The sequence below is a fragment of the Microcebus murinus genome, chromosome 24, assembly GCF_040939455.1.
Source record: "Microcebus murinus isolate Inina chromosome 24, M.murinus_Inina_mat1.0, whole genome shotgun sequence".
Taxonomy (NCBI): Eukaryota; Metazoa; Chordata; class Mammalia; order Primates; family Cheirogaleidae; genus Microcebus; species Microcebus murinus.
In genome coordinates, this window is record NC_134127.1 from 25,568,740 (window position 1) to 25,594,565 (window position 25,826).

At 43.6% G+C, this 25,826-nt stretch overlaps 1 protein-coding gene across 1 annotated transcript in view; it reads left to right on the top strand.

Moving 5' to 3' along the window:
- Positions 1-432: 432 nt before the first annotated feature.
- The window catches only part of FDFT1 (farnesyl-diphosphate farnesyltransferase 1), a 29,424-nt gene continuing 4,030 nt past the window's right edge, over positions 433-25,826 (top strand). Inside the window, exons 1-7 of the mRNA XM_012752953.3 lie at positions 433-695; positions 7,835-7,932; positions 8,778-8,961; positions 12,645-12,773; positions 15,010-15,201; positions 16,779-16,955; positions 18,592-18,744. Of these exons, the coding sequence (XP_012608407.2) occupies positions 456-695; positions 7,835-7,932; positions 8,778-8,961; positions 12,645-12,773; positions 15,010-15,201; positions 16,779-16,955; positions 18,592-18,744 (1,173 nt within the window). The 5' untranslated portion in view covers positions 433-455. The remainder of the gene's footprint in view (positions 696-7,834; positions 7,933-8,777; positions 8,962-12,644; positions 12,774-15,009; positions 15,202-16,778; positions 16,956-18,591; positions 18,745-25,826) is intronic.

The window sequence follows — 25,826 nt, forward strand, 5'->3', positions numbered from 1 at the left end:
AACTTAGCGGTGGGTCTGCCGGTCAAAGGTCTTCCGCTCCGGCTCTGAGCCGAGCGTGCCAGGGAGCAAACAAAGCTGAGCATGTGGGCAGCCTGTTGACGAAACCGCGGCGGACCCCTGAAAAAGCGGCCCCAGACAACGCTGGGGTCACGCCTGGGCCTCAGCGCCTCAGTGATCCCGGTTGCCAGACTGCGACCCCGCCGCGCGCGCGCTCCCAGTGAGGAGCAAGCCCAGGTAAACCCAGACGCGGCCCATTAGGTGACCAATCCCGCTCGTCGACCTCTTTCTCGCTCTCCAATGAGCTTCTAGGGTGGCATCACGCCAGGCCCATCCCACCGCCGATTGGCCGGTGTCTCCTGGTGAGAGCGGTCCTGGCCAATCGGCGCCCGTCAGTCCACCCCGCGAGCCCGCGAGCTGCGGCGCGAGCTCCTGAGGCCCGTTGTGGAGGCGGGGTGATGGGCGGGGACGACGCCGTGCCGGGTCCGCCTCTGCCCCCGCCCCGCTCGCCACGCTGCCCGTCCGCCCTCTCCTACCGGCCGGTGGGAACCGGAGGGACCGGAGAGGTTCGCTGCGAGGCCCCGCAGACCGCCGCCGCGATGGAGTTTGTGAAGTGCCTGGGGCACCCCGAAGAGTTCTACAACCTGCTGCGCTTCCGGATCGGGGGCCGGTGGAAGGTGATGCCCAAAGTAGATCAGGTGGGCCGAGCATCCTGCATCCCGGCGGGCGGCGAGCTGCGCGCGGCGGCGGCCTCCAGGGCCTGGGCGGCCGGGCCGGGCCGAGGGGCGTCCTGTGCCGTCGGGAGGGCCTCGCCCGCCCTGGGTCCTCAGCCCCAGCCGCTCCAGGCCCAGGTGGCGCGGCCCTCCCCACAGGCCTTCGCCCCTCAGGTGGTCTTGGTGCTTGACACGCTTCTGCTTCTTCCAGCCTTGGTTTTCAGGGGGTTTTGCTTCACATTTCATTGTCTCAGAGATTGTCGGTGTTTATCTGTGCTCCAGTCGGTCGGTTACAAAACTGAGATTATGGGAGAGGACGAGTGAGAGAATTTTTTTGTGAACATAATGAACACACGAATACCTTTTCTGGAATGAAACCCTACTCATCCGTCCAGTTTCCGCTTACACCACCGCCTCCCTAAGTTTCCCTCACCTTCTTGCTGTCAGTCGCCTCATCCTCCATGCTGCCTGCGTTTTTTGATAACATTCCAACTCTTCCACGAGCTTATTAGTTACCTGTATATGTCCATTAGCTGGATTGCTAGTTGCCTGAGGGCTAGGATTTGGTTTTATTTACCTTTCATCTGCCTCACTCCTGTACTTTTTATTAAAGGAATGCTTAGGAAGGTATTTATTCCAACAAGAAAATTGTTCTTACATAATTATTGAATGAATAGACACGTTCAGCTGAATTAGTAGGCTGCCTCAAAAGCTTTTGATATTTTTCTACAATGGAAATATCACAAATACTGTACTTTATTTAATGTACTCTTAATTGGTTTTCTTTATTAAAACACTTTAATTTTCCATCAGAAAAAAATTTTCCCCCATTATCTCATAACTCAGAATCCTCATCCTTCAAGCTCTAGCTGCAATGAGTGCCAACTCTATAGACCATTCAGCAGACGTTTATTGAACACCTGTTCCCACGCTAGGAAGTATATTGGGTGCAGCATGGCAGGATGGTATGTATAGACAAACAAGGCACTTGAAGAGCTCACCATCTTGTCAGGGCAATAAAATGTGATAAAATTTTTCATAGAATACTTAGGAAGGCATACTTTTCTTGTTACCTGTGAACCTCAACCATTTTCTCTTGCACTGTTTCGCCTTATAGCACCCCATAGGCTTGTGTTGTAGTTACTTGTATATTGATTTTATGGTCCCAAAGTCTCTTTCAGATTTAAGATTCTGTATTTGATTCTGGATTTTAAGCTATTTAAAAATAGGAATCTTATTTGATGTGACATTTCTTTAGTGCCTCAAACATAATAGTTTGTCAGTACATGTGGACATGAATTAATGCACAAAGGGTGAGTGCCCTGCCCTCAATTTTTTAAACAAGGTAAACTTAAGTAAATGTGGCAGAATATAGTAAATGCCATAGGAAATCACAGAAAGGGGCAGAATCACTTCTGGGATGGGGTTTAGTCTTTCAGGGATACTGAAAGGAAATATAGCTTTAAATTGCTCCTGTGCCTTGCTGAGATTCTTACTAAGATTTCTTACTTGGGACTCCTTTGAAATTATTTGAAAATATTTGTTATTGTGCACTTGTGCGTTTTGGGGATAGAGGGGAAATGGTCTCTAATGAGATTCTTCCAGGGGTCTCTGACCTAAAACAAAGAATTACTTTTTTATAATCCAGGTTGTACAGTTTCCTAAACACCTCCAGTGACAGGTAATTCATTACCTTTGGAGACTGCCTAGGCCTTTTCCAGAAGTTTCTGTGTTTTAGGAAGTATTACCTTACAGTGGGCTGACTTTCACTCTTTGTTTTCCCTCTAGAGCCACAGAGTCCAGTCGGTGTTTTGTAATGCAGCACTTGAATTATTTTAAGAGAACTCTCATATTCTCTCTAAGAATATTGACACAGAAGCCAAATGTTCTTCTGTATTCTTCCTTTAGTTATTCATCATATGTTACTTTTTCCAGAGACCAGATCTCTTTAAAGTCTAGCATCCATCACTGTGCAGTTGTTTAGGTGCTGTCTGGCCATTTGAGAACTTGAAATTCCTTTCTTATGGATGCTGCTATTTCAAATTGACGTAGTTTAAGGTTCTCTAACTTAAAAAGTGAATTTTTAATTACAAAATATTTCAAACAAATAATGGTACAGATAATATATTTGTGTCCATCTCCAAGATTAAATATAATTTTTTTGTTATATTTGCATCATTGTTTTTTTCTTAAGAGATAAAATGTCTTGCTACAACTAAAGCCCTTTTCCTCATCTCACCCCCCTCCCCCAGTCAGTGTTCATTGACTTTTTCAGTCAGTCTCACTGTGGACTAAGTCACACTGTGGATTTAGCATTGGGGACAGTTCAGATCCCTAACTGCATGTGTTTAGGACCTGTTCTTCCATCATGGTGCCCAGCTGAAAGACTTTTAAAACCTAGATTTTTATTTTTTATATGAAGGGTATCTATATGAAAGGTATTTTTATATGAAGGCCATAATAATAATGACTAACATTTATTTAGCTCTTATTATATGCCAGGCACTATTTTAAACACCTTACATCTATTATTTAAACCGTCAGTAACCCTAATAGGAAGTACTATTATTTTTCCTATTTTGTAGATGAGGAAACAGGCACAGAGCAATTAAGTAATTGCCTAAGGCTAAGCAGCTTTTAAGTGACTGAGCCAGGTGGGGGTTTTTTGTTGTTTTTTTTTTGAGACTGAGTCTCACTTTGTTGCCCAGGCTAGAGTGCCATGGCATCAGCTTAGCTCACAGCAACCTCAGAGTCCTGGGCTCAAGCAATCCTACTGCCTCAGCCTCCCGAGTAGCTGGGACTACAGGCACGCGCCACCATGCCCAGCTAATTTTTTCTATATATTTTTAGATGGCCAATTAATTTCTTTCTATTTTTAGTAGAGACGGGTCTCGGGTCTTGCTCTTGCTCCCGCTGATTTTGAACTCCTGACCTTGGGTATTCTGCCTCTGTCGGCCTCCCAGAGTGCTAGGGTTACAGGCATGAGCCACCACTTCCGGCCTCAGAGCCAGGTTTTGACCCTTGCAGTCTAACTCAAAGCCCCACTATGCTGCTTATAATTAAGATGATGGACCACAGAGATATATTAAGCAGAAGATTGTCAAGATACAGTTAGAAGTTGAACATTTTAGTATGAGGGACACAATGTGGAAAATACCTATCCTAAGCATGCTCACAGTCTAACAGGACAGTGTACAAAAGTAAGATGATCTAGGAACTGTCAAGTAATCTTAAGTAAGTTTTGATTGCAGGAAATTTTAGTGAAGTGGAAGTGTTTTAGAGGGAAAGGTTTTCAGAAAACATGAGAAAAGTACTTTGTAGGGCATTTGACCTTGAAGAGGCATTCGGTTGAGATTAGTGGGGAGGATACTCCATGCAAAAAGCCAAATCCTATAGAAAGGACTGAGTAGGAGTTGTGTGTGGAATGATAAGGGAGCCACGTGAAGAACGTAGGTTAGAAGCAGAAAGCTCAGTCAGTATGTTGGCTTTTGAAAACTGGGCTGTATTCAGTCAAGTAGGTTATAGTCAAAAGCAGAGCTATGACATGATGAAGGCAATATTTTTGGAACATTAACTTGGCAGGGGAGGGGGAAGAGATTATATTGAGGGCTAGAATAACTGAATTAATAATAATAATAGTATTTATTGAGTCCTTATTGCTTGTGAGGCACTGGGGTAAGCTCTGAGGCTATCTGAATGCATCAGTTAGCTTTTATTGAGTAACGAGCTGCCCCAAAACTTGGTGACATAATTCTGGAGATTGTGCAACAGTGTGAACGTACTTAACACAACTGAGCTGACTGAGGCTGTATACGCATTTTATTGCCTGCTTTCTGAAACACTAAAATTTCTAAATTCTGCTCCAGATCCAGCCACGGAGATTTCAGGTGGATTGTGGGTCTGTAAGACCTTTCTGAAAGATTAAAGGTAATGAGTATGTTGTGCTTGGCATGGAGTAGCTGCCTAATGAAGGGGTTTTTAATCTTGTTATTATGTAAGTTCACTTCTCAAAGTTTGTGGTTTTTGTTTTTTCCCCTCCTGAAGAGGCTCCAGGGAGGGCTGGTGTTCCCATGTGGAACTGCTGTTCACATGAGGCTGGAGCCTTCTGGCCACCCTACACCTTCCTCTAAATGCCCTTCATCCTTGTTTTCTCCTGGTGGAGAGTTCTTGGTAGTGCAGATCTCAGACAGCAACAGAAAACATTGAGAGCCTCAGGGGACAGGCAGCAGCAGCCTGAGCTCCCCCTCAGCTCCTGGGAATCAAGCAGTGGAAATTTTTACATTGAGTAGTGTTTTCCATAGCTTAATAGTTGCATCTTCCTGCATGATTCTCGGTAATTTGGGAGGGAAGTTACCTAGCATACTCCCTGTCTGTGTGGAGGGCTGTGTTGGGAAGGAGGGGTAGTGTTCTTGAAGATGATTGCTTTTCAAAGCCATTGGGGCTGTACCTTTGCATTTGTTGAAACTTCTGGGTAGACATCAGCCCCCAAAACCATTAGTTGGAGCTGAAGATGAAAACACTTTGCAGTGCAGTGTAAGGAAGAGTTGTGGCCTGATAGCAGCCAGGTTATGTGGAGAGCTGGTCTGCAGCTCAGTCCAGAGTTGTTATTTTCTTTTTTCTCTCCTCTCCTCTCCTCTCCTCTCTTCTCTTCTCCTCTCTCTCTCTCCCCTCCCTCCCTTCCTTCCTTCCTTCCTTCCTTCCTTCCTTCCTCCCTCCCTCCCTCCCTCCCTCCCTCCCTCCCTCCCTCCCTCCCTCCCTCCCTCCCTCCCTCCCTCCCTCCCTTCCTTCCTTCCTTCCTTCCTTCCTTCCTTCCTTCCTTCCTTCCTTCCTTCCTTCCTTCTTTCGTCTTGGTCTGTTCCTGGGCTAGAGTACAGTGGCGTCATCATAGCTCACCTCAACATCCAACTCCTGGGCTCAAGCCATCCTCCCACCTCCGCCTCCCAAGTAGCTCCTGTGTCCAGCTAACTTTTCTATTTTTTGTAGAGATGGGGTCTTGCTTGTTGCCCAGGCTGGTCTTGAACTCCTGGCTTCAAGTGATCCTCCCACCCTGGCCTCCCAAAGTGCTGGGATTACAGGTGTCTGCTATCGTACCCAGCTTCTTTACTGAATATTTTTGTGTGCTTGACACTGTATTTTGCTAATGTATGGTACTCAGTAAATATTAATATTAGCTTTTACTAATAATTTTCAATTGGAAATGGCAGTAAAATGAAATTCTCAGGATTATGTGATTTTTTTTATAAAAAGCTTTATTCTTTTGACAAAATAATGTGCATCTATGGTAAGAAATAAAGGAAATATATATAAATAGAAAGAACATAGTTCACCTGAACCCCCCACCAGGATCCAGGGTTCATTGTTAACATTCTGAGGTGGCTTTATGTAATTACCTACTAGTGGATATGTCATTTTTTTTTTAACCACTCATCTATTAGCTATTTCAAATGTTTCCCATTTCTCTCTTAAAAAGAATGTGGAGAGACTATGTGTGTGTGCGGGGAGAAGGAGGTACATGGGAGCTCTCTGTACTTGGTGCTCAATTTCCCTGTGAACCTAAAAGTGTTCTTAAAAAAAGTCTATATAAAATATACACAAACAGTAATTCTTTCTGAAATGCTTGCATTGAAAATAAGGCTTTTTTTAGGCCGGGCGCTGTGGCTCACGCCTGTAATCCTAGCTCTTGGGAGGCCGAGGCGGGCGGATTGCTCAAGGTCAGGAGTTCAAAACCAGCCTGAGCGAGACCCCGTCTCTACTATAAATAGAAAGAAATTAATTGGCCAACTGATATATATATAAAAAATTAGCCGGGCATGGTGGCGCATGCCTGTAGTCCCAGCTACTCGGGAGGCTGAGGCAGAAGGATCACTCGAGCCCAGGAGTTTGAGGTTGCTGTGAGCTAGGCTGACGCCACGGCACTCACTCTAGCCTGGGCAACAAAACGAGACTCTGTCTCAAAAAAAAAAAAAAAAAAAAAAAAAGAAAATAAGGCTTTTTCTCCCTCTGGACAAACACAGTCCTTACTTGTTTTCCTTAGGGATGAGTAAAGTTCATGAAACAGCTTCCCATGTTTCACTAATTTCAAAGGAAAAGATGAGGCGCTGGCTTTCCAGAGGACAGTAGAGGCTTAACAGGTGTTAAAAGAAAAACCAGAGCTGGATAGTAGTAGTCAAAGCAGTAAAAACAGAGTTTATTCAGAAAAATGATTGCAATGGGGGGAAAAGACCTTGGTATAGAACTGGGCTCAATTCCAAATACAAGGAAAAGTAGGAATTTATAGAGGGGGTGGGGCGGGTTGTGTGGATGGGAAATTATTAGGAGGAAACTTGGGCAAGGGGGGATTCCTGCTGAAGGTAGGCCAAGGTGACGTCATCACCGGGCGGTGATGGGGAGGAGGGACAGGGTCTGGTGATCCCATGAGGTTGGGATTCTGGTTAAACCACCTTAACAAGAGTCTGGCTAAAATTGGGCTATGCAAAGACAGCCGCGTTTAAGTACCCAAGTCCCGGCCTAGTTGGGAAGAGGACTGCCCGGAGCCCAACTGCAGTTGGTCTATGAGAGACTGTCATGAGGAGCAAGAGCAGCCTTCTCAAAGCGGCCTGGGCTTTGGTAGCAGCAGCCTGTTGGTGCCGGTGACAAGGGCCAGCCAGACCAGAAGGTGGGGAAGGGGTTCGGGGCGGGGGCGGGGCTTCCGGGGGCGGGGCCAGCTGCAGGGGGGCGGGGGCCTCCACATGTGTGGCCTGCGGGACGCTCCGCCCGCCCAGCGGGAGTTGGAGCCGAGGGGAGCCCGTCCCGCCCCTCTGTGGGCACCTCCCAGCTCTGCTCGGGTCTATGGAGGAAACACTCCGCTGGGTCTGCGGATTCCTATGGCCGCAGCAGCCGCCTGCGGCACCAAGGCCATGTCCTTCTTCAAGCGCACCTGGGTGCTGAGCCCCGCCGCAGCGCCCAGGGGCCCGGGTGCGGGCACCCCGCCGCGGGGCTGCCCCCTGATCCCCTCCGCCTGGCCCTGCAAGGACTGGCCTCGCGGGGAGGGCGGCTGCCCCAGGCTGTGGAGCTGCCTGCCCCACTCCCAGTCGCACTCCTGCTCCTCGACGTCTTCCACCGCCTTGTGTCTTCTCTGCCCCCAGGACTCGCTCAGCAGCAGCTTGAAAACTTGTTACAAGTATCTGAACCAGACCAGCCGCAGTTTCGCAGCAGTTATCGAGGCGCTGGATGGGGAAATGCGGTGAGTGGCAAGGCAGCGCCTCTGGCTTGGGGGAGGGAAGCTTTTCCAGGGGCCTTTGGGTCACTGCAAGCTACTTTTTTAACATTGCACTTAGCATTGAGTGAAAGCGATATTCAGGTTGCAAAGTCCATGTGTTTACTTTAGAATGCCTTTCCAGGCACTTTGCCATCTAATAATTTCCCTGCAGGCCCGGCTCTTTCAGAGAAGTATAGGGGGATGGTGATGTTTATTAACTTTTTTTAGTCATGGCAGCTGAGCCTGTCCGAGCAGGTTATGCATTTTCCTTGGCTTCCTTATACTACTTGGCTTTTCTGACATATTGACTTAATTCTTTTGAGGCTGTCCCTGCACATGAATTACACACACTTGCTTCTTTTTATTTTCCAAAATATTAAGGGAGTACAAATATTTTTGGTACATAGATACATTTATAGTGCCAGAGTCAGGGCTTTTAGTGTGCCCATCACCAGAAGAGTGTTCATTGTGCCAATAGGTAAGTTTTTATCCCTCACCCCACCCAACCCTTTCCCCTTCTTAGCTTCCAATTTCCTGTACATCTCTTTGTCCAATTGCCTTTATGTGTGGTAGTATTTATACTGAGAAGTTATTGTGTCTTTTGACTTTCTTTTCTAGTTGCTAAATATTAATTTGGGTGCTCATTTCAGCAGCACATATACTAAAATATTAATTTGGTCTTTTGGTCTCTGTGTAATTGTTCCACATTAGTTAAATGTAACTTACTAGCATAAGTTTCCTTAAGTATGAAGCACTTTGGATACCCTTATAGTTCTATAGAGTTAAGGCTTAGGCCTGACACAAATTAATATATGTTTCCTTTTGTAAAGGAATGCCGTATGCATATTTTATCTGGTTCTCCGAGCTCTGGACACTCTGGAAGATGACATGACCATCAGTGTGGAGAAGAAGGTCCCATTGTTACACAACTTTCACTCTTTTCTTTACGAACCCGACTGGCGGTTCATGGAGAGCAAGGAGAAGGATCGACAGGTGCTGGAGGATTTCCCAACGGTTAGTGCAATTACAAATCTCTTCTGCATACCTTTGTGTTTGTAATTGGCAAGTAGTTGTCAGCTAGCCCTCAGACTTGTAGAGAGAGTAAGATAAGCAGGCCAATGGTTAAGAACTCTGGTAGCCAAGACTGAAGCCAGACTGCCTGCTTAGTACCTAGTGGGCAGTTCCATAGCCTCTCTGCACCTCAGCCATGGGAATGTGTTTGCCCAGACCTTCTGCACCACCCCCTCTAGATTATGTTCTGGACATCTGGAATTCCTTACCCCTAATCCCCTGAGCTCATGTCCAGGGTCTGCACAGTCTATTTCCTTAGGTACATCTCCTCCAGGATGGATCATGCCATCGGTGATGTTGCCCTCAGGCCTGAGGGGTGGGGACCAAGGGCTGTGTTTGGAAGGGTAGTGGAAGAAACCTAGCCCAGTGGGCTGGGCATCCTTACGCACCAGCGTGAGATCCCTCCCAGTGCTGGACAGAGCAGGGAGCGGCAGAAGGGGAGGGGTGTGGGCTTGGAGCTGGGGGCCACAGTCTTTGGCCTACTTCATTTTGGAACAAAACTCTGAGGGACCAAGAATTTGAAATCAAACTGGAATCATCTAGATTATTATGAAGATATGATAGTCAAGACAGGAGGAAAGAATGTGTTTTATTTAACAAGTTATTAGCTCAATTGATAAGTTTTAAATTTTTAGCCACATATGGTATGTGGCCTCCATTTGTACTCTTGTCTCAGGCCCCACAGAATTTAGGAATAAGCCCAAGTGGAGTGTTCTAACCGAGTGAGCTCTACCTCAGTGTACCATCAGTGTGTGTTAATGATTGAGAAATGTTCTGAGAAATGTGTTGTCGGGTGATTTCCTCATGTGAACAATAGAGTGTCCTTACAGAAATCCATATGGGATAGCCTACTGCACAGCTAGACCATATGGTACTGCCTGTTGCTCCTGTCCTACAAACCTGTATAGCATGTACTGTACTGAATACTGTAGATAACTGTAACCCAGTGAAAGTATTTGTGTATCTAAAGGTACATTAAGAACACAGTATTAGAATCTTAGGGGACCACCATCGTGTGCACAGTCTGTTCTTGACTGAAACGTCATTATGTGGCACTTTGACTGTACATCTTTCTAATCTGGTGCTAGTGGAAAGCTAGAAGTCTTAGAGCTCTAGCTCTAAACATAGCTTAAGGAATAACACAGGGTTATTTTTAAATGATAATAGCAATAATGGAATACAGTTACTGAACAATTTACTATGAATCAGTTACTACATATATTTCCTTGTTAATTTACTGTTATTTGATCTATAATGTAGTTTAACAGGCAACTAGGGTATGTGATGTACTATTACTATCCACATTTCATATAGATGAGGAAACTGAGGCATGGAGAAATTAAGTGCCTTCCCTAAGATCACTTGTGAGGTTTAGTGGCAGAATCAGGATTCAGATCCAGAGGGTCTGGCCCCAGAATTCTTGTGCTTAATCACTGGCAAACTTTCCTGTCTCTTTAAAAAAATGCTTAAAAATAACAAAGCAAACAGAAAAAACTTTAAGTATAGATGAATGTAGACTCACCCAGTGTTTTGATCATAATATTCGTGAGGTTTATATGGTAATAATTAGGGGGATTTGTATTTACAAGGTAATGGAAGTACCCTGCCACCCTTGCCCATTGGGATCTGACCTTTCTCCATCATGCCGATGGACTCACCATGGGAGCCTTCCTTCATGTACTTGGCATCACCAGAAAGTGATCTGAGAAGCTAGAAATCCACCATGGTTGTGGAACAGAGTTAGTTGAAGGGGGGAGGTGAGCTCTGGCTCACTTTACGCAGCAGAGCTTGTGCCCAGAGAACATGCGAAACAGGGCTTGGGGTGTGGAGTTGGCAAAGCTCTTATTCCCCTGGGTTTCTGGGAAAACATAAGGTTCTTCATTGTCACCTATTTCTGGATATTTTTGTTTTCACTTTTTGAATTACATAATAATGTATTAAGTACAAAAAGCTGTTGAAGGGGATAGGTTAGATTCAGAAGTGAAAGTGTTTATTTTAGAGGGTTTGTTTTTCAGTCTAAGCTCCTCCTCCTCCCTGCCCTCATTCCCTCCCCTCTCTTATAAATAGAACTGGTCTGGCCAAGGATCTGTTGAAGGAACAGTTCGGGCGAGAGTCAGGGATTTTAATAACCCCTGGTAGAGTTGCTAGTTTGTTTCAATCCACAATAGGAATTACCTGTTGGCTTTGGGTTGAACCGTAGTTTTGGAAAGAATAGCCTTTTGGAAAGAACTGAGTTCCGGAAAGACAAAATTGATTTTATGGGTTTTTTTGGGTTTAAGAGTTGATGTGCATCAGAGAAGTCATAAATTATCTTAGGGTCCTGAATTCCTATTGTGCTCTGCATCCAGCTGGTTTCCTCTCAGGCCCTTAATTTTAGATATTTCCTGAGAAAGTTTTTCTAACCTTTCTGTAAGCACAAACCAAGTATATCTCACATTTAAAGTCTGTTCACTGTTTTCAGTAGTGTGTGTAGGCACTTTTAATGTTCTAACACTTTAAGAATTTTCATGGTGTTTTTATATTGTATTTTGATAACCTATAAAATTTTTTTTTTTTTTGAGACAGAGTCTCACTTTGTTGCCCAGGCTAGAGTGAGTGCTGTGGGGTCAGCCTAGCTCGCAGCAACCTCAAACTCCTGGGCTCAAGCAATCCTGCTGCCTCAGCCTCCCAAGTAGCTGGGACTACAGGCATGCGCCACCATGCCCGGCTAATTTTTTCTATATATATTAGCTGGCCAGTTAATTTCTTTCTATTTATAGTAGAGACGGGGTCTCGCTCTTGCTCAGGCTGGTTTCGAACTCCTGACCTCGAGTAATCCACCCGCCTCGGCCTCCTAGAGTGCTAGGATTACAGGTGTGAGCCACTGCACCCGGCCTATAATACTTCTTTCAATTGAAACAAGATATTTGTGCAATAATAATACATTTTAAAAACCTCAGTACTACTCTTCTGCATTAGGGCTTGGGCTGTGAAAAAATATTGGGCAGCATGCCTCAGATTGAGTTGAGTTGTTTAAGAAATTAAAAAGTATAGCCCTTACCATCAGAAGGATAGAAAAGAAAAAATAAAATAATAAAAAAAGTATAGCCTTACAGTGAGGGGAACACTACAGCTTCAGGATATAATTTGGGGAACTGATGGGAGAAAATGGTTGGCTAATCTCACTAGGATGTAAGTTCTTCAAGGGCGTGCATTTCTGTTGCCCTAATTTACCAGCCCTGGTGCCTAGCAATGCTTGCTACCTAGAAAGTACTTGATTCACGTTTGCACAAATGAGTATTTGCCTTAATAAGGTTTGTCTGAAACAAGCCATTTTCCCTAAAATTCTTACCCTTATGCTGAGCTTTATGTTGAAGCATCTCATTTATTATATATTAGAAAGATGAATGTATACTGAGACTTTGAATCTTCTTTTGAGTCTAGAAACATTGGCATTTTTAGACTCTTCTATCTTAATATTTATAAAATTTGCTGAGCCTATTATTCAATATGTAGAAAGCTAGCATGACCTAGATGAGGCTTGCAGATGAACCATTTGGAAGTCATAAATAATGAGTTCCACCATTGCCTTGCCATCTGGTCTTTGGTGTCATGCACAGTTTCATTTTTTATGGTCTCCGTTTCAGATCTCCGTCGAATTTAGAAACCTGGCAAAGAAATATCAAACGGTGATTGCTGACATTTGCCGGAAAATGGGAATTGGGATGGCAGAATTTTTGGATAAACACGTGACCTCTGAACAGGAGTGGAACAAGGTTAGTGTCTCTGTAAAACATTGTTCTAGTATGGTGAATACAGCAGAGCTGAGGTCCATCATAAAGTTTAGAATGAGGAAAAGTTGTCCACCAGTGCCAGGTTTTCTGGTTTTACAATTCATCCATTTAGGTTGAATGTCTCATCATAAACACTTTATAGGACTTAAAGTGTTTAATATTCCATGAATGAAATTACCCATGTCCTAGACAGCTTACCACTAAACGAGGCCAAAGTAGGTAGAACTTGTCTTAAAGGTCCCAGGCATTAAGTTTATAAAACTGTCTCTGACTGGCCATGAAATGTTAGGTAAATGGCCAAATTATTTTACATAATATAGAAATAGTAGTAGTTTTCAAATTTTAAAAAATGTTTATTTTCTTCTTTCCCATTACTGGGTATGTGTGGTACATGTACATACCTTAGTATCTGAGTTATTTCCAATCCCATCTTATTATAGATTACTTTTGAAGTCAGTGCCAGCTTGGCCTCATTTGTTTCTGAGATGTAGGTATCAGTTAAGCTGTTAAGTTATATTATTTATGGCCAGGCGCGGTGGCTCATGGCTATAATCCTAGTACTCTAGGAGGCCGAGGCGGGTGGATTGCTTGAGGTCAGGAGTTCGAAACCAGCCTGAGCAAGAGCGAGACCTTGTCTCTACTATAAATAGAAAGAAATTAACTGGCCAGCTAATATATATAGAAAAAATTAGCCGGGCATGGTGGTACATGCCTGTAGTCCCAGCTACTTGGGAGGCTGAGGCAGCAGGATTGCTTGAGCCCAGGAGTTTGAGGTTGCTGTGAGCTAGGCTGACGCCACGGCACTCACTCTAGCCTGGGCAATAAAGTGAGACTCTGTCTCAAAAATAAATAAATAAATTATATTATTTATCTGTTTCTTTAGAAACAAGACCTTTATAAGAATCCAAAGGTATTAATTTTGGATTGTGGGTACATTATGCTGAGGCATGAGTACTTCTCTAGTACCTTTATTTCTTTCTTTCTCATCATCTTCTTACATAAATAAGACACTTTGAGGTGCTTCCAAGTTTCTTCATGCCCTCCCCCCAGTTTGTGTGATCATTATTGTCTTAGTTCATTTTTGTTGCTACAACAGAATACCAGAGACTGTAATTTATAAAGAAAATAAATTTATTTTGTACATTTTTGGAGGCTGGTAAGTCCAATATCAAGGTGCTGACATCATGTGAGGGCCTTCTTGCTGTGTCATTCTTTGGCAAAAGGGCAAAGAAAGGGTGAGAGAGAGCAAGGGATCAAACTTGCAGGCTCACGCCCTTTATAATCGACATTAATCCACTCACTCAGGTGGAGCCCTCATGGCCTAATTATGTCTCAGAAGTCTCAACTCTTAGCACTGTTGCATTGGGGATGAACTTTCCAATACATGCTTTTTTGGAGACACATTCAAGCCATAGGTAGTTATAGATGAATATATGTCGGGATGAGCTTCAAGAGACCCCACATGGGTAAGGTGCCTCTTCCTCAGGACAGAAGAAACTAGAAAAGGCTCTGAGAGGAGACAATCTAATAAGTAATATTATAATGGCTTTTATTTGGTCAGAGTTTATACCAGAAGAGCTTATCTAGACAAAGGGACTTAATGAACTGTGGGAACTAAACTAAATGTAAAAATACAAGGTAGGAGGCCAGGCTCAGTGGCTCATGCCTATAATCCCAGCACTTTGGGAGGCTGAGGTGGGAGGATTGCTGGAGGCCAGGAGTTCAAGACCAGCCTGGGCAACCCCGTTTCTTTCTTTCTTTTTTTTTTAAAGCATGAAATGAAGTTTATTGAGGAAGGGCAAGATACATTTGCCACAGAACAGCAAACAGACGACCCCTCTGTTGTAATAAAAGGGCCAAGACCCCATTTCTTTAAAAAATAAATAAATAAAAAGAAGATGATTTACTGTACTAGTTTCTTTTTTAAATAACCTTTTATCATAGAAGCAATACATGTGCCTTGTAGACATTTAGAAAATACAAGTAAAAAATAAAGACATCACATTCCCATCAGCCAGAGATTACTGTTAAACATTTGTGCACATCCTTCTTGGTATTTTAAATCCTTGTATGTGCATGTTGGTATATTTGTTTTTTAATCGAAATGAGATCTTATGCATTCTATTTGGAACCTGCTTTTTTTTGTAGCTACTGATCTCTAGTGTGTCCATTTTAGTAGATTCCATTACTAAAGCGCTTTAAAAATTGTGTTTTACAGTACTGCCACTACGTTGCTGGGCTGGTGGGAATCGGCCTTTCCCGTCTTTTCTCGGCCTCAGAATTCGAAGACCCCTTAGTAGGTGAAGATGAAGAACGTGCCAACTCGATGGGCCTGTTTCTTCAGAAAACAAACATCATTCGGGATTATCTGGAAGACCAGCAAGAGGGAAGAGAGTTTTGGCCTCAAGAGGTAACAAATTCAGGGTGTTTGGGGGAAAATAATCTTAGACATGTGTACAAGAAAGGTTCCTTATCTTTGGGGAATTCAGAAGGAAGTATTTGTGGATGAAATGATACATCAAGGCTTTACTTTAAAGTAATCCAGGAGTAGGTGTAGCTGGAACAAGACTGGCCATGTGTCAGTGTTGAAGCTGGATAAGTGCATGGAGGTTCGTTAACTGTTTTCTCCAGGTTCTGCAGAACAATCTAGTACCATTAATTTGGGTGGGTTTAGGTGCAAATTAAGAATGGTTAACAAATTCAACTTTCATTAGAATCTTGTCCTTTTAGGCCTGGCCATTTATTTTGAGGAATGTGTAAAGTTACAATAGGCATTATTTTTTAGGAAACTTAAAAATTACCCGAGAATAAGTTATTTGCAAACTTCAGAGAATCCTCTAAATCAAGTGTCCTCAAACTACTGCCCGAGGGCCATATGCAGCCCGCCTAGGACATTTATCCAGCCCGCCAGGTGTTTTTGCTGCGGCTGCCTGTGACAGGTCCCGAGCCCACAGTGCGCACATGTGGAATGTGCGCTGCACTCTCCAACGGCCCTCCAACGGTCTGAGGGACAGTGAACTGGCCCCCTGTTAATCATCAAACAAAATCCCACTCTTGGAATTGAGGGTGTTATTTTATGTTTGTGTTACGAGGATCCAAGGAGGTAATGGACTCACAGGTTCGGCTCATTTTCCCAGATGTGCTTGCTCAGCAACATTCTTATCAGAATTGGGGATGTAATATTAATCATTAATTATTTTGAGACCTGGCCATTTTGAAAATATTTAATATTTAACCCGCAGTACTGTTGTGGCTGATTTTGTATATGGCTGGCTGTTTTTTCAGGTGTAGACTAATGCCTCTAACTAGCAGACCTCTTTTTTAAATTTTTATTTATTTATTTATTTATTTATTTGAGACAGAGTCTCACTCTCTTGCCTAGGCTATAGTGCCTTGGCTTCAGTCTAGCTCACAGCAACCTCACACTCCTGGGCTCAAGTGATCCTCCTGCCTTAGCCTCCCAGGTAGCTGGGACTACAGGCATGTGCCACCATGCCCAGCTAATTTTTTCTATTTTTAGTTGTTTGGTTAATTTCTTTCTATTTATAGTAGAGACAGGGTCTGGCTCTTGGTCAAGGCTGGTCTTGAACTTCTGAGCTCAAGCAATCCTTCTGCCTTGGCCTCCCAGAGTGCTAGGATTACAGGTGTGAGCCACCACGCCCAGCCTGCAAGAGACCTCTTTAGTCTGAGGTCATCAAAGTATTGCTTAGTACCTGCTACACTAATTGTCCCTCAGGGACACTTTCTCTAAATACTTAACTCACTCCTAGGTTGCTATTGGACCCTACTGGTAATCAAAATAGCTATTGCATGGAGCTTAAAATGGATGTAATCTTGGTGAAGGATGAGTCAGCAGCTAAGAGAGATGTTACTATATATCATAGTTCTTATCCACAACTATCCTTTAATATGTAAATTAAAGGATTAAAATGTAAATTCTCCCCCATGCACATGTTGACTTGTTCTTTAATCTTCTTATCTGTTTAGTTTTGGGGCAGGTATGTTAAGAAGTTGGGGGATTTTGCTAAACCAGAGAATATTGACTTGGCTGTCCAGTGCCTGAATGAACTTATCACCAATGCCCTACACCACATCCCAGATGTCATCACCTACCTTTCAAGGCTTAGAAACCAGAGCGTGTTTAACTTCTGTGCTATTCCACAGGTATGGTACGGGGCTCCTCTTGGTATATGTGTGAAATAGGGCCTAGGGAAACAAAGTGATGGTAAGGGAGAATTTTGCTCTGCTGTATTTGAGGATATGAGTTCTTAAAGAGATGATTCCAGTTTATCTTCCTGTGCTGGGGATTTTAGGACACACCCCTTCCCTCCCAGCCACCACACTCTGCTCAGCCTCAAGCTTAAGTCTGCTCCTTTCCAGAGCCTTCCTCCTCGATTTACTCTTCTTTCCACACTATTCTGAACTACTTAGATCCTTCCTGAATCATATCATGGTAAATAAATAAATAAATAAGTAAACTACTTAGATCCTTATCTTCACAATTAAGTTGAGGGCTTTGGGCCGGGCATGGTGGCTCATGCCTATAATCCTAGCACTCTGGGAGGCCAAGGCAGGAGGATCGCTCGAGGTCAGGAGTTCGAAACCAGCCTGAGCAAGAGCGAGACCCCATCTCTACTATAAATAGAAAGAAATTAATTGGCCAACTAATATATATAGAAAAAATTAGCCGGGCATGGTGGCGCATGCCTGTAGTCCCAGCCACTCAGGAGGCTGAGGCATAAGGATTGCTTGAGCCCAGGAGTTTGAGGTTGCTGTGAGCTAGGCTGACGCCACAGCACTCTAGCCCAGGCAACAAAGTGAGTGAGACTGTCTCAAAAAAAAAAAAAAAAAAAATTGAGCACTTTGGCCTAGATTTATGGGGAGCGCTGGGTAAAACTTAGGTGAAGCTGTTATCCTATAAAAGTCTAAGCACCCAATTATTGTTGTCTTTTTCATAAACTCAGGTAACAGAACCTGATCCTGTGAACCTAGCCCCTTGATATTCTAGGAGCTTACACTTTTAATCACCTTTACCAATTATTTCAGATATTAAATAAGTGAAGAAAATCACAGGGTTTAACTGATTTGGAAACTTGGTTCCATCTTGTTCTAGTGAACAATTTTGAATGATGATTGAAACTAAAATCTGTATGCCTGTCTTAGGTTTCCATTTATCCTAGAAATAATTTACCTTTGAACATAGGAAATCACCCCCCTGCTGGTGCCCCCTCCCCGCATTATTTTATTTTTTTTTTTTTTTGAGACAGTGTCTCACTTTGCCCAGGCTAGAATGAGTGCCATGGCATCAGCCTAGCTCACAGCAACCTCAAACTCCTGGGTTCAAGTGATCCTACTGCCTCAGCCTCCCGAGTAGCTGGGACTACAGGCATGCACCACCATCCCCGGCTAGTTTTTTCTATATATATATTAGTTGGCCAATTAATTTCTTTCTATTTATAGTAGAGACGGGGTCTTGCTCTTGCTCTTGCTCAGGCTGGTTTCGAACTCCTGACCTTGAGCAATCCGCCCGCCTCGGCCTCCCAGAGTGCTAGGATTACAGGCGTGAGCCACCGCGCCCGGCCCCCGCATTATTTTTTAATGTACAATGAATTACATTCATTGTAAAGAAAATAGAAAATTCTTTCCAGATGTTATTTTGAAATATGTTTTTCAGATCTAATCACCCATTGCTTTAGCATGGGAAATGTTGGATCTACTTGTGTTTGTTCTTTTTAAATAAAAAGGAACTTTTGTGGCTAAACTACAGAATTGTTTAAGGCTCTCTCCTTGTTACCTGTAGGTAATGGCCATTGCTACTCTGGCTGCCTGTTACAATAACCAGCAGGTGTTCAAAGGGGTGGTGAAGATTCGGAAAGGGCAAGCAGTGACTCTAATGATGGATGCCACCAATATGCCAGCTGTGAAAGCTATAATATACCAGTACATGGAAGAGGTGGGTTTTCATTTAACTACCTGGATAATTTGTAGCTGCCTTTATTCTTTAAAGAATGTCGGTATTTAAACATATCATATTTGGATATTAGGTATTTAAACATATATGGTATATATATGGTAAATATATACCATATATCCAAATATGGTATATATTTGGATATTAGGTGACCCTAAAAACTGGCTATGCTATGACCTAAACAGACAGGAATTGGTATCCTTTGTTAGGAAAAAGTGTGAGCACAGGAGCTGAGCCGATTTTCCAGAGCTGCATAGTGCATAGTACATAGTACATAGCACTAGAACAATCTCTGGTGAGAAGAGACAAGCAAGGCTATAGGGTGGAGCTTTTGATAAAATCATGTTTTTTGAGCTGGTAGATGATGTTAGAGGCCAGCCGAGCTTCTCGTTCACATGTGAGAAACATGGTGTTGAGGCTTACGTGTATTGATGCAGCACATGACCACGTGGGTCTCAGACTCCAATCTGGGGATCCTGACCCCTGGTCTAGTACTTTCCATCACACCACAGGCTGCCATTGAGAAACCACAATCGGGAATTTAGGCAAAGGAAAGCCATCAAGTTGTAATTATTTCTAAGCTTTTTTCTGCAAATTTCATTTCAAATGCCAGAGTGACCCTATAAAACAAAACATACCTGCTCAAGTTAAGTCTCCAAATGTGGAGGGGTTTGACTAGGTTCAAAAACTTATTTCTTAGAGGCTAGAACTCTCTCTAACCTGGCCCCAGAGCAGTGGTTCCCAAATGGAAGTGATTTGCCCACTCCCCACAAAGCACATTGGGCAATATCTGGAGACATTTTTGGTTGTCATAACTGGCAGGGGTGGTGGCTACTGTCATCAAGGGAGTGGAGGCTGGGATGGGCTGTGGCCCTCAAGTATGCTCTTGCTGGGATTGAGATACTACTGAGTCTATGAAAACATAAAAGGCCTTGTTCCTCTGCAGCCTGTGCTCCCTCCACAGAAGTGACCGCTGCCCATGGTTCTGTGTGTCCCTCCAGTCTCCTTGTCATATGTTTACAGGCATTTGATATGCAACAATGTTTTCCTCTAAACATAATTCTTCAAAACAACTATTTCTTCTAATTTTTCTTGCATATTGCATATTCTCCTTGTATTTGTTCCCTGCTTTCTATCTGACAACTTGTGGACATCAGCGTTTCTGTCAGAGGCACCTACAGAAGGTCTAAGAGAAGACCAAATCTTTAGAAAAATCCTAAAATTCATTTAATACTAGATGAAAGTGTTCATCCATCGACCAAAAGATTGCTACCAGTGAGACTCTCCAGGTCACCGTATAGCTGGCACTTTTGAGCTTACTGTGCCTGGCGTGGCAGGTGGGTGGGTTCCAGTAATCTCGGGGAGATGTGAGGCTCCAACCTCATGACTAGACCCATCATTTGGACCCTGGTTTGCCTGACATCAGAGCCTGTTCTGTTAACCTCTATTCCAAGGGGTTCAGCTACCCTTTCTAAATCGAATATGGAATAGTACCATTTAAGGCACTATTTCTTCATCTTACATAAATTAGAAACATTTTATATAGTATGTAATTCAGATAATGTTTTGGTTTTACAGTTTTATTCTGATCACTAGTTTTAGAAAACCATTTTTTTTTTTTTTTTTTTTTTGAGATAGAGTCTCACTCTGTCACCCAGGCTGGAGTGCAATGGCACAATCATAGCTCACTGCAGCCCCACACTCCTGGGCTCATGTGATCCTCCTGCCACAGCCTCCTGAGGAGCTGGGACTATAGACATGTGCCACCACGCCCAGCTAATTTTTTTTTTTTTTTTTTTTTTTTTTTTTTGGTAGAGACTGGGTCTGACTATGTTGCTCAGGCTTAGAAAACCATTTTTTTAAAAAATTTTGTGGTCAGTACCATATTAAAACTGAGGTTTTATTTGGCTTTTCCTTAACTATTGGAATTAAATCCTAGTTGTGATTCACAGTTTGATTGAGGGCAAGGGTGGGCAAAGCACAGTTGGCCGGCCTCCTGTGTATGTAAATACATTTTACTGGAATAGGCACAGCCATTTGTTTACGTGTTGTCTGTGGCTGCTTTGGTGATACAATGGCCAAGTTAAGTAGCTGCAACAGAGAGTGGCCTGTAAAGCTAAAAATATTTTTTGGCCCTTTAATAACAAGGGAGGAATGAAGGGCATCTGATTTAGGGCATCAGTTGTCTGAAGTTACACTAGTGAAATTCAAGGAAGGTATTTTGGAGGAAATGTTAATATTAAACTTACTTGATTTGATTCAGAAAAATCTCTGAAGATTTCTAAGTCTCAAGCAATAGAATCTGATACTAGTTTTAATGTCAACACTAAGGACATTTTGCAAATGAAGTTTTAAATAAAAACTTTTTGTATGAGGTCACAAGTGGTCTGGCCTTTTGCAGGGGTCCAGATATTAACACTGATCCTATTTCTCCTCCCTGACCAAGTCATTTGCAGTAAGAAAGGAAGACACATTCATTCTGTCCGGTTTCTGGACTGACTGGTTGTGGCAAGAATGCACCTAGAAGGGACTTATAAGAAGACCTCCTCCTGCACCCCCAGTGCTTAAATGAGGAGTGGGCCTACAGCCCCAAGCCCTCCTGAGCAGGTGGACACTGCTCTGTCCTTAGCTGCAAATCAGCCTGGATACCTGTCAGCTGGGAGAAGATCTACCTGCTATTTTGGGATAGAAATAAATGCTCAGGCAGACAGCCAGAAACCTTCATTCCTCCCTGCCAAAGATAATTCCTTGGAGAGGGCCTTCTTGTTTGTGTCTCTGAATGCTGCCTGCCCCCTCCCTCTGGTTAGGCTAGAGCATGGCCAGGCTCTGCCGGCCCTTTTTCCTCTGCACTGCCCAAGTGTGTGCCTCGGGCAGCAGCTGCCTTACCCTGGGAGTGCGTTAGAATCTTAGGCCCTGCTCAAACCTACTGAATCAGAATCTGCCTTTGGTTTTTTGGTTTTTTAATATTTTTGCTATAAAAGCCTCACAGATGAGACTTCTAAGTTATTATCAGCTGCTTCCATATTCCACTGTGGAACGTGACCTGCTGAGACCTGGAAGTGCTGCTGGGACTCAGAGGAGCTGCTGTAGAGCAGTGTTGCACAGGGCTTATCCCTGCCCAGGGAGACATTTACAGTAGCTTTGTGTCCTCTGTCTAACCAGCAGGTGTTTATTGGGCTTCGATGATATGCCAGGTATGTAGATGAAAATTCTGTCACAGCCTGCCCTTGAGAAGCAGATGTAATTTCTTGACCAAGACTGGCAGGTCCCTGAAAAACTGAATAATTTTATGATTTACGAGGGAATTAAGACCTGAATGATTCAGTTTGTAAAACCTACTGTGTGCCTTCAGCTTAATGGGGTGTGGGGATGGGGTGAAGCAAAGAAGCGCCTGAAAGGTCACTTGGCCCTTCTGGCTCTGCCTGAGGGAGTCCACCTTGGATGCGATGCTGTAGCTTCACAGTGACAAACACTGTCCTGCATGTGTGTTAGAGTTGGCCATCAGGAGGGCGCAAAGTGCCACTAATTGTATTACCAGGGATGGTCACAACTGTGATTTCTCTTCATTTGTTCACCTTATTTACCTCGTGGGAGGGAATATTAAAATGCTTTTAGAGTTTTCCAAAAAGGTTCTTTTTTTTTTTTTTAATTTACTGTGTTTATTCACTTGCGTACCAGTAATTGGTTCCAAATAAACCTTTATCCCAGAAAGATATAAGGTAGCTTATGGTTATACACGAAATACAAAAGGATAACAAACTGAAAGTAGGTGAGAAAGTAAAATGAAAAAACAAGGTTAGGAGATACAAAATAACCCAGGAATGGGGCTAGTACAGAAATTTCAACTTGGTACTGATCTTATCATCTGATGTTTGTACATTGCTTGTACAGTTGCTCTGAGAGGTTACATCGGATGTATTTTCAAATAATGATGTGAAGTTTGAGGGTGTTTCAAGTGTTCTGACTTAACAAATTAGGTTAGTAAGCTCCTGTTTGATGAGTAGGTTGTAACCTTACATTTTATGCTGTCACATATAAATTTACAGAAAAAGAAACGGTGCCCTAGTATTTACTGCCTCTTTCTTTTCCTTGGGCATCCAATCATTTCTCCTCTGTATTTCCTCTCTGTTATCTGGCCTTGTCCTTTCCCTCTCTGCTTTCTGCATTCCCACTACCTATACCAGTGGTTCTAAAACTTTAGGTTTTATGAGAATCACCTGGTGGATTGCTGGAAAATGCAGATTCCCAGCCCTTTCCCAGAGATTGATAAACACAGGCCAGGGGATGGGGCCAGAAGTCTGCATTTTTAACAAGGAGCCCAGGTGATTTTGATGCAAGTGGCCCAAAGTCCAGAGTTAGGGGAACGCTGGTTTAGCTTCTCTCCTGAAGCCTTGTTAAAACATCCCGGTTTAATTTGGAGTTCTTAATTAATCTCTAGTCACTTTTCATTGCTTACATTGCTTTTGGCTTCCTACCAAGTGGTAGTAGCTGCAGGAAATGCTTGGCACTTGGCACACACAATGGTACACGCAACACAGAAAGGGAGGTTGCCCCTCACCTCCTTACAGGCACATTGCATAAGGCTCCTTGGAGGCTCTTCAAGGTGGAGCCCCACTGCCTACGTGGGACTTTCCCTCCTCGTTTCGTCTCCACTCCTGCTTGCAAGGAAACTGCTGTGTGTAAGCCTAAGACAGGCAGTGACACTGACAGGTAGGGGGATGGCTTCTAAGATAATTCTCTCATCACCATGTCTCACTTTATGAACGCTTATGTGAAAAAAGTCTTTTTTGGCTTAAATCACTGCTGGCTAGAATAAAATAGACTAATTCTATTAAATATAAAACAACTGAAAACACATTCAGAATTGTGTTTTCTAAAAACTACAGAGTTATTTCACAGATTTAATTAATATTTTATGCAGCACTGTAGCCACGTAGACCTTTTAACATTCAGCCTCACTTTAAAAGGCTAAATCACATATATCACATGTACCAATAGGTCACCGGCCTCATCATAAAAATCTTTTCCATTAACTTTAATTCAAAATAAGGCTTTATCTTTCCATTCTGAATCTTAAATATACCAATTCTAAACTGTCCCACTAACTTTTCTCTTGCCCTTTGCAACTCATAGTTTTCTCACTTAAAGCTAGTTTGGTGGTTGTTTTGTTTTGTTTTGCTTTTTACTGGAGCAAATGATAGTCCCCCATGATACAATGTTTTCTGAGATAAATCTACCTGGGAATTTTGCTGCATACTTGGGTTGGTTTTGCTTCACAGATACGCAGCTGTCCTCACAGGTATTACCTCCCATAATACTGTTTTAATCGTGATCCCTTGGTAAGTTACAGCTACAAATGAAGTTCAGAGCAATCAAGTAATTTACCCAAGGCCCAACATATAATAAATACTGGAACTAGAACTTTAGTTATGTTCTGACAGGGTCGGTCTTTTACCAAGTGATTTTTACCAGGTGATTTCCTGAGAACACAAAGTTTGGAAAGCACCACTGTGTGTCCCCATTCTCTTCTGAGCATCCTAGCTGACTTTGCCTTCTGAACACAAGAGGAAGTAAGAGATTGTGTGCTTTGAGCCCCCTCTTCTCTGTCTCCCATGCAAGCGCAACCCCTGCATCTGCTGTACCTACCCCTGCTGCCTCCCCGAGATCCTTACCCCTCCCAGATCCAAAGCCGAGCTCCTCTTACTTTGTATACGTGCTCGAGCCATCACTTCAGAAAGTGATCATCACATCAGGACTCTTCCCTCCTCCTCTGCCTTCCCTTCACAGCTAAGTGTCTCGAAAGAGGAGATGAACTTGGTGTCATTTACTCCCACTTTTGTCTCAACCCACTTTATCTTAGCTTTTCTTCCTGCCTTGTCCATGGAACTTTTCTTAACAGTGATTTGATAATAACCTCCTACTTTACAAATCTGATGACCAAGTTTTTAATAATCTTCCTTGACCCCACTGTGTCATTTGGCACTTTGACTCTTTCTCTGCTTGAAGCCCTTTCCTCCCGTGGCTTCCATGGCACAGTGTCCACATAGTGACCCTCTGACCTCTCTGCCTGCTCCTGTGCCCTTCTGGCTTCTTTGCGGCCACCTGCTCCCTGCATGCTGGTATTTCCTGTAGTTCTTTCTTCATTTCACTTATTCTTTCTGCACCAGTGCTTCCTACTCTTGTCTTGGGTGCTTTCTTATTTTTCTGTTTTGTTAATGACATCACCACATACCTAATCATGGAATCCAGACAACCTGGGGACATCCCTGAGTTCTGCCTTCTCCATTGCTCTGAGTAGAGTGCCGTGGCATCAGCCTAGCTCACAGCAACCTCAAACTCCTGGGCTCCAGTGATTCTCCTGCCTCATCCTCTTAAGTAGCTGGGACTATAGGCAAGTGCCTCCTTGCCTGGCTAATTTTTGTATTTTTAGTAGAGATGGGGTCTTACTCTGGCTCAGGCTGGTCTTGAACTCCTGACCTCAAGCTTCTTCCTGCCTCAGTCTCCCAGAGTGCTAGGATTATAGGCCTTAGCTACAGCGCTGGGCCACATTCAGTAAACATTTATTGGGGGCCTTCTACGCAGGCAGTGCTAGGCTGGGGACAAAATGGGGAATGAGACAGGAGCGGTCTAGTTGGGGCAACAACTGGAAATGGGCCATTGTTACATAAGTGGTAAGATAGGAAGTATTCCCACAGGGTGGCTCCTGGCTCAACCTGGAGGTGCAGGCAGGTTTTCTAGAAAGCATAACACTGGAGTTGAGACTTGGGGACAGGTGAGATCCAGGTGAAGGAAGGAGCATTGCAGAGAGAGATGGTTAGGAAGAGAAAGGAACAGAAGCATGTAGTAGTGTGGCAGGAATGTAAAGAGGAGGTGGGTGGGGCTGGTGAGGCTGGAGGGGTGCACTGGGCCCTGCCCACACCAGCTTTGCCCACCAGCTCTGTGCCACCTCGTTCTGCACCCTGTGGAGGTCAGACTTTATTCTGCAGGTGACTGGTAGCCACGGGATATCAAGCAGAGGTTTTAGGTCTCTTTGGGGAGAGTATGAAGAATAGACGAGCAGATTT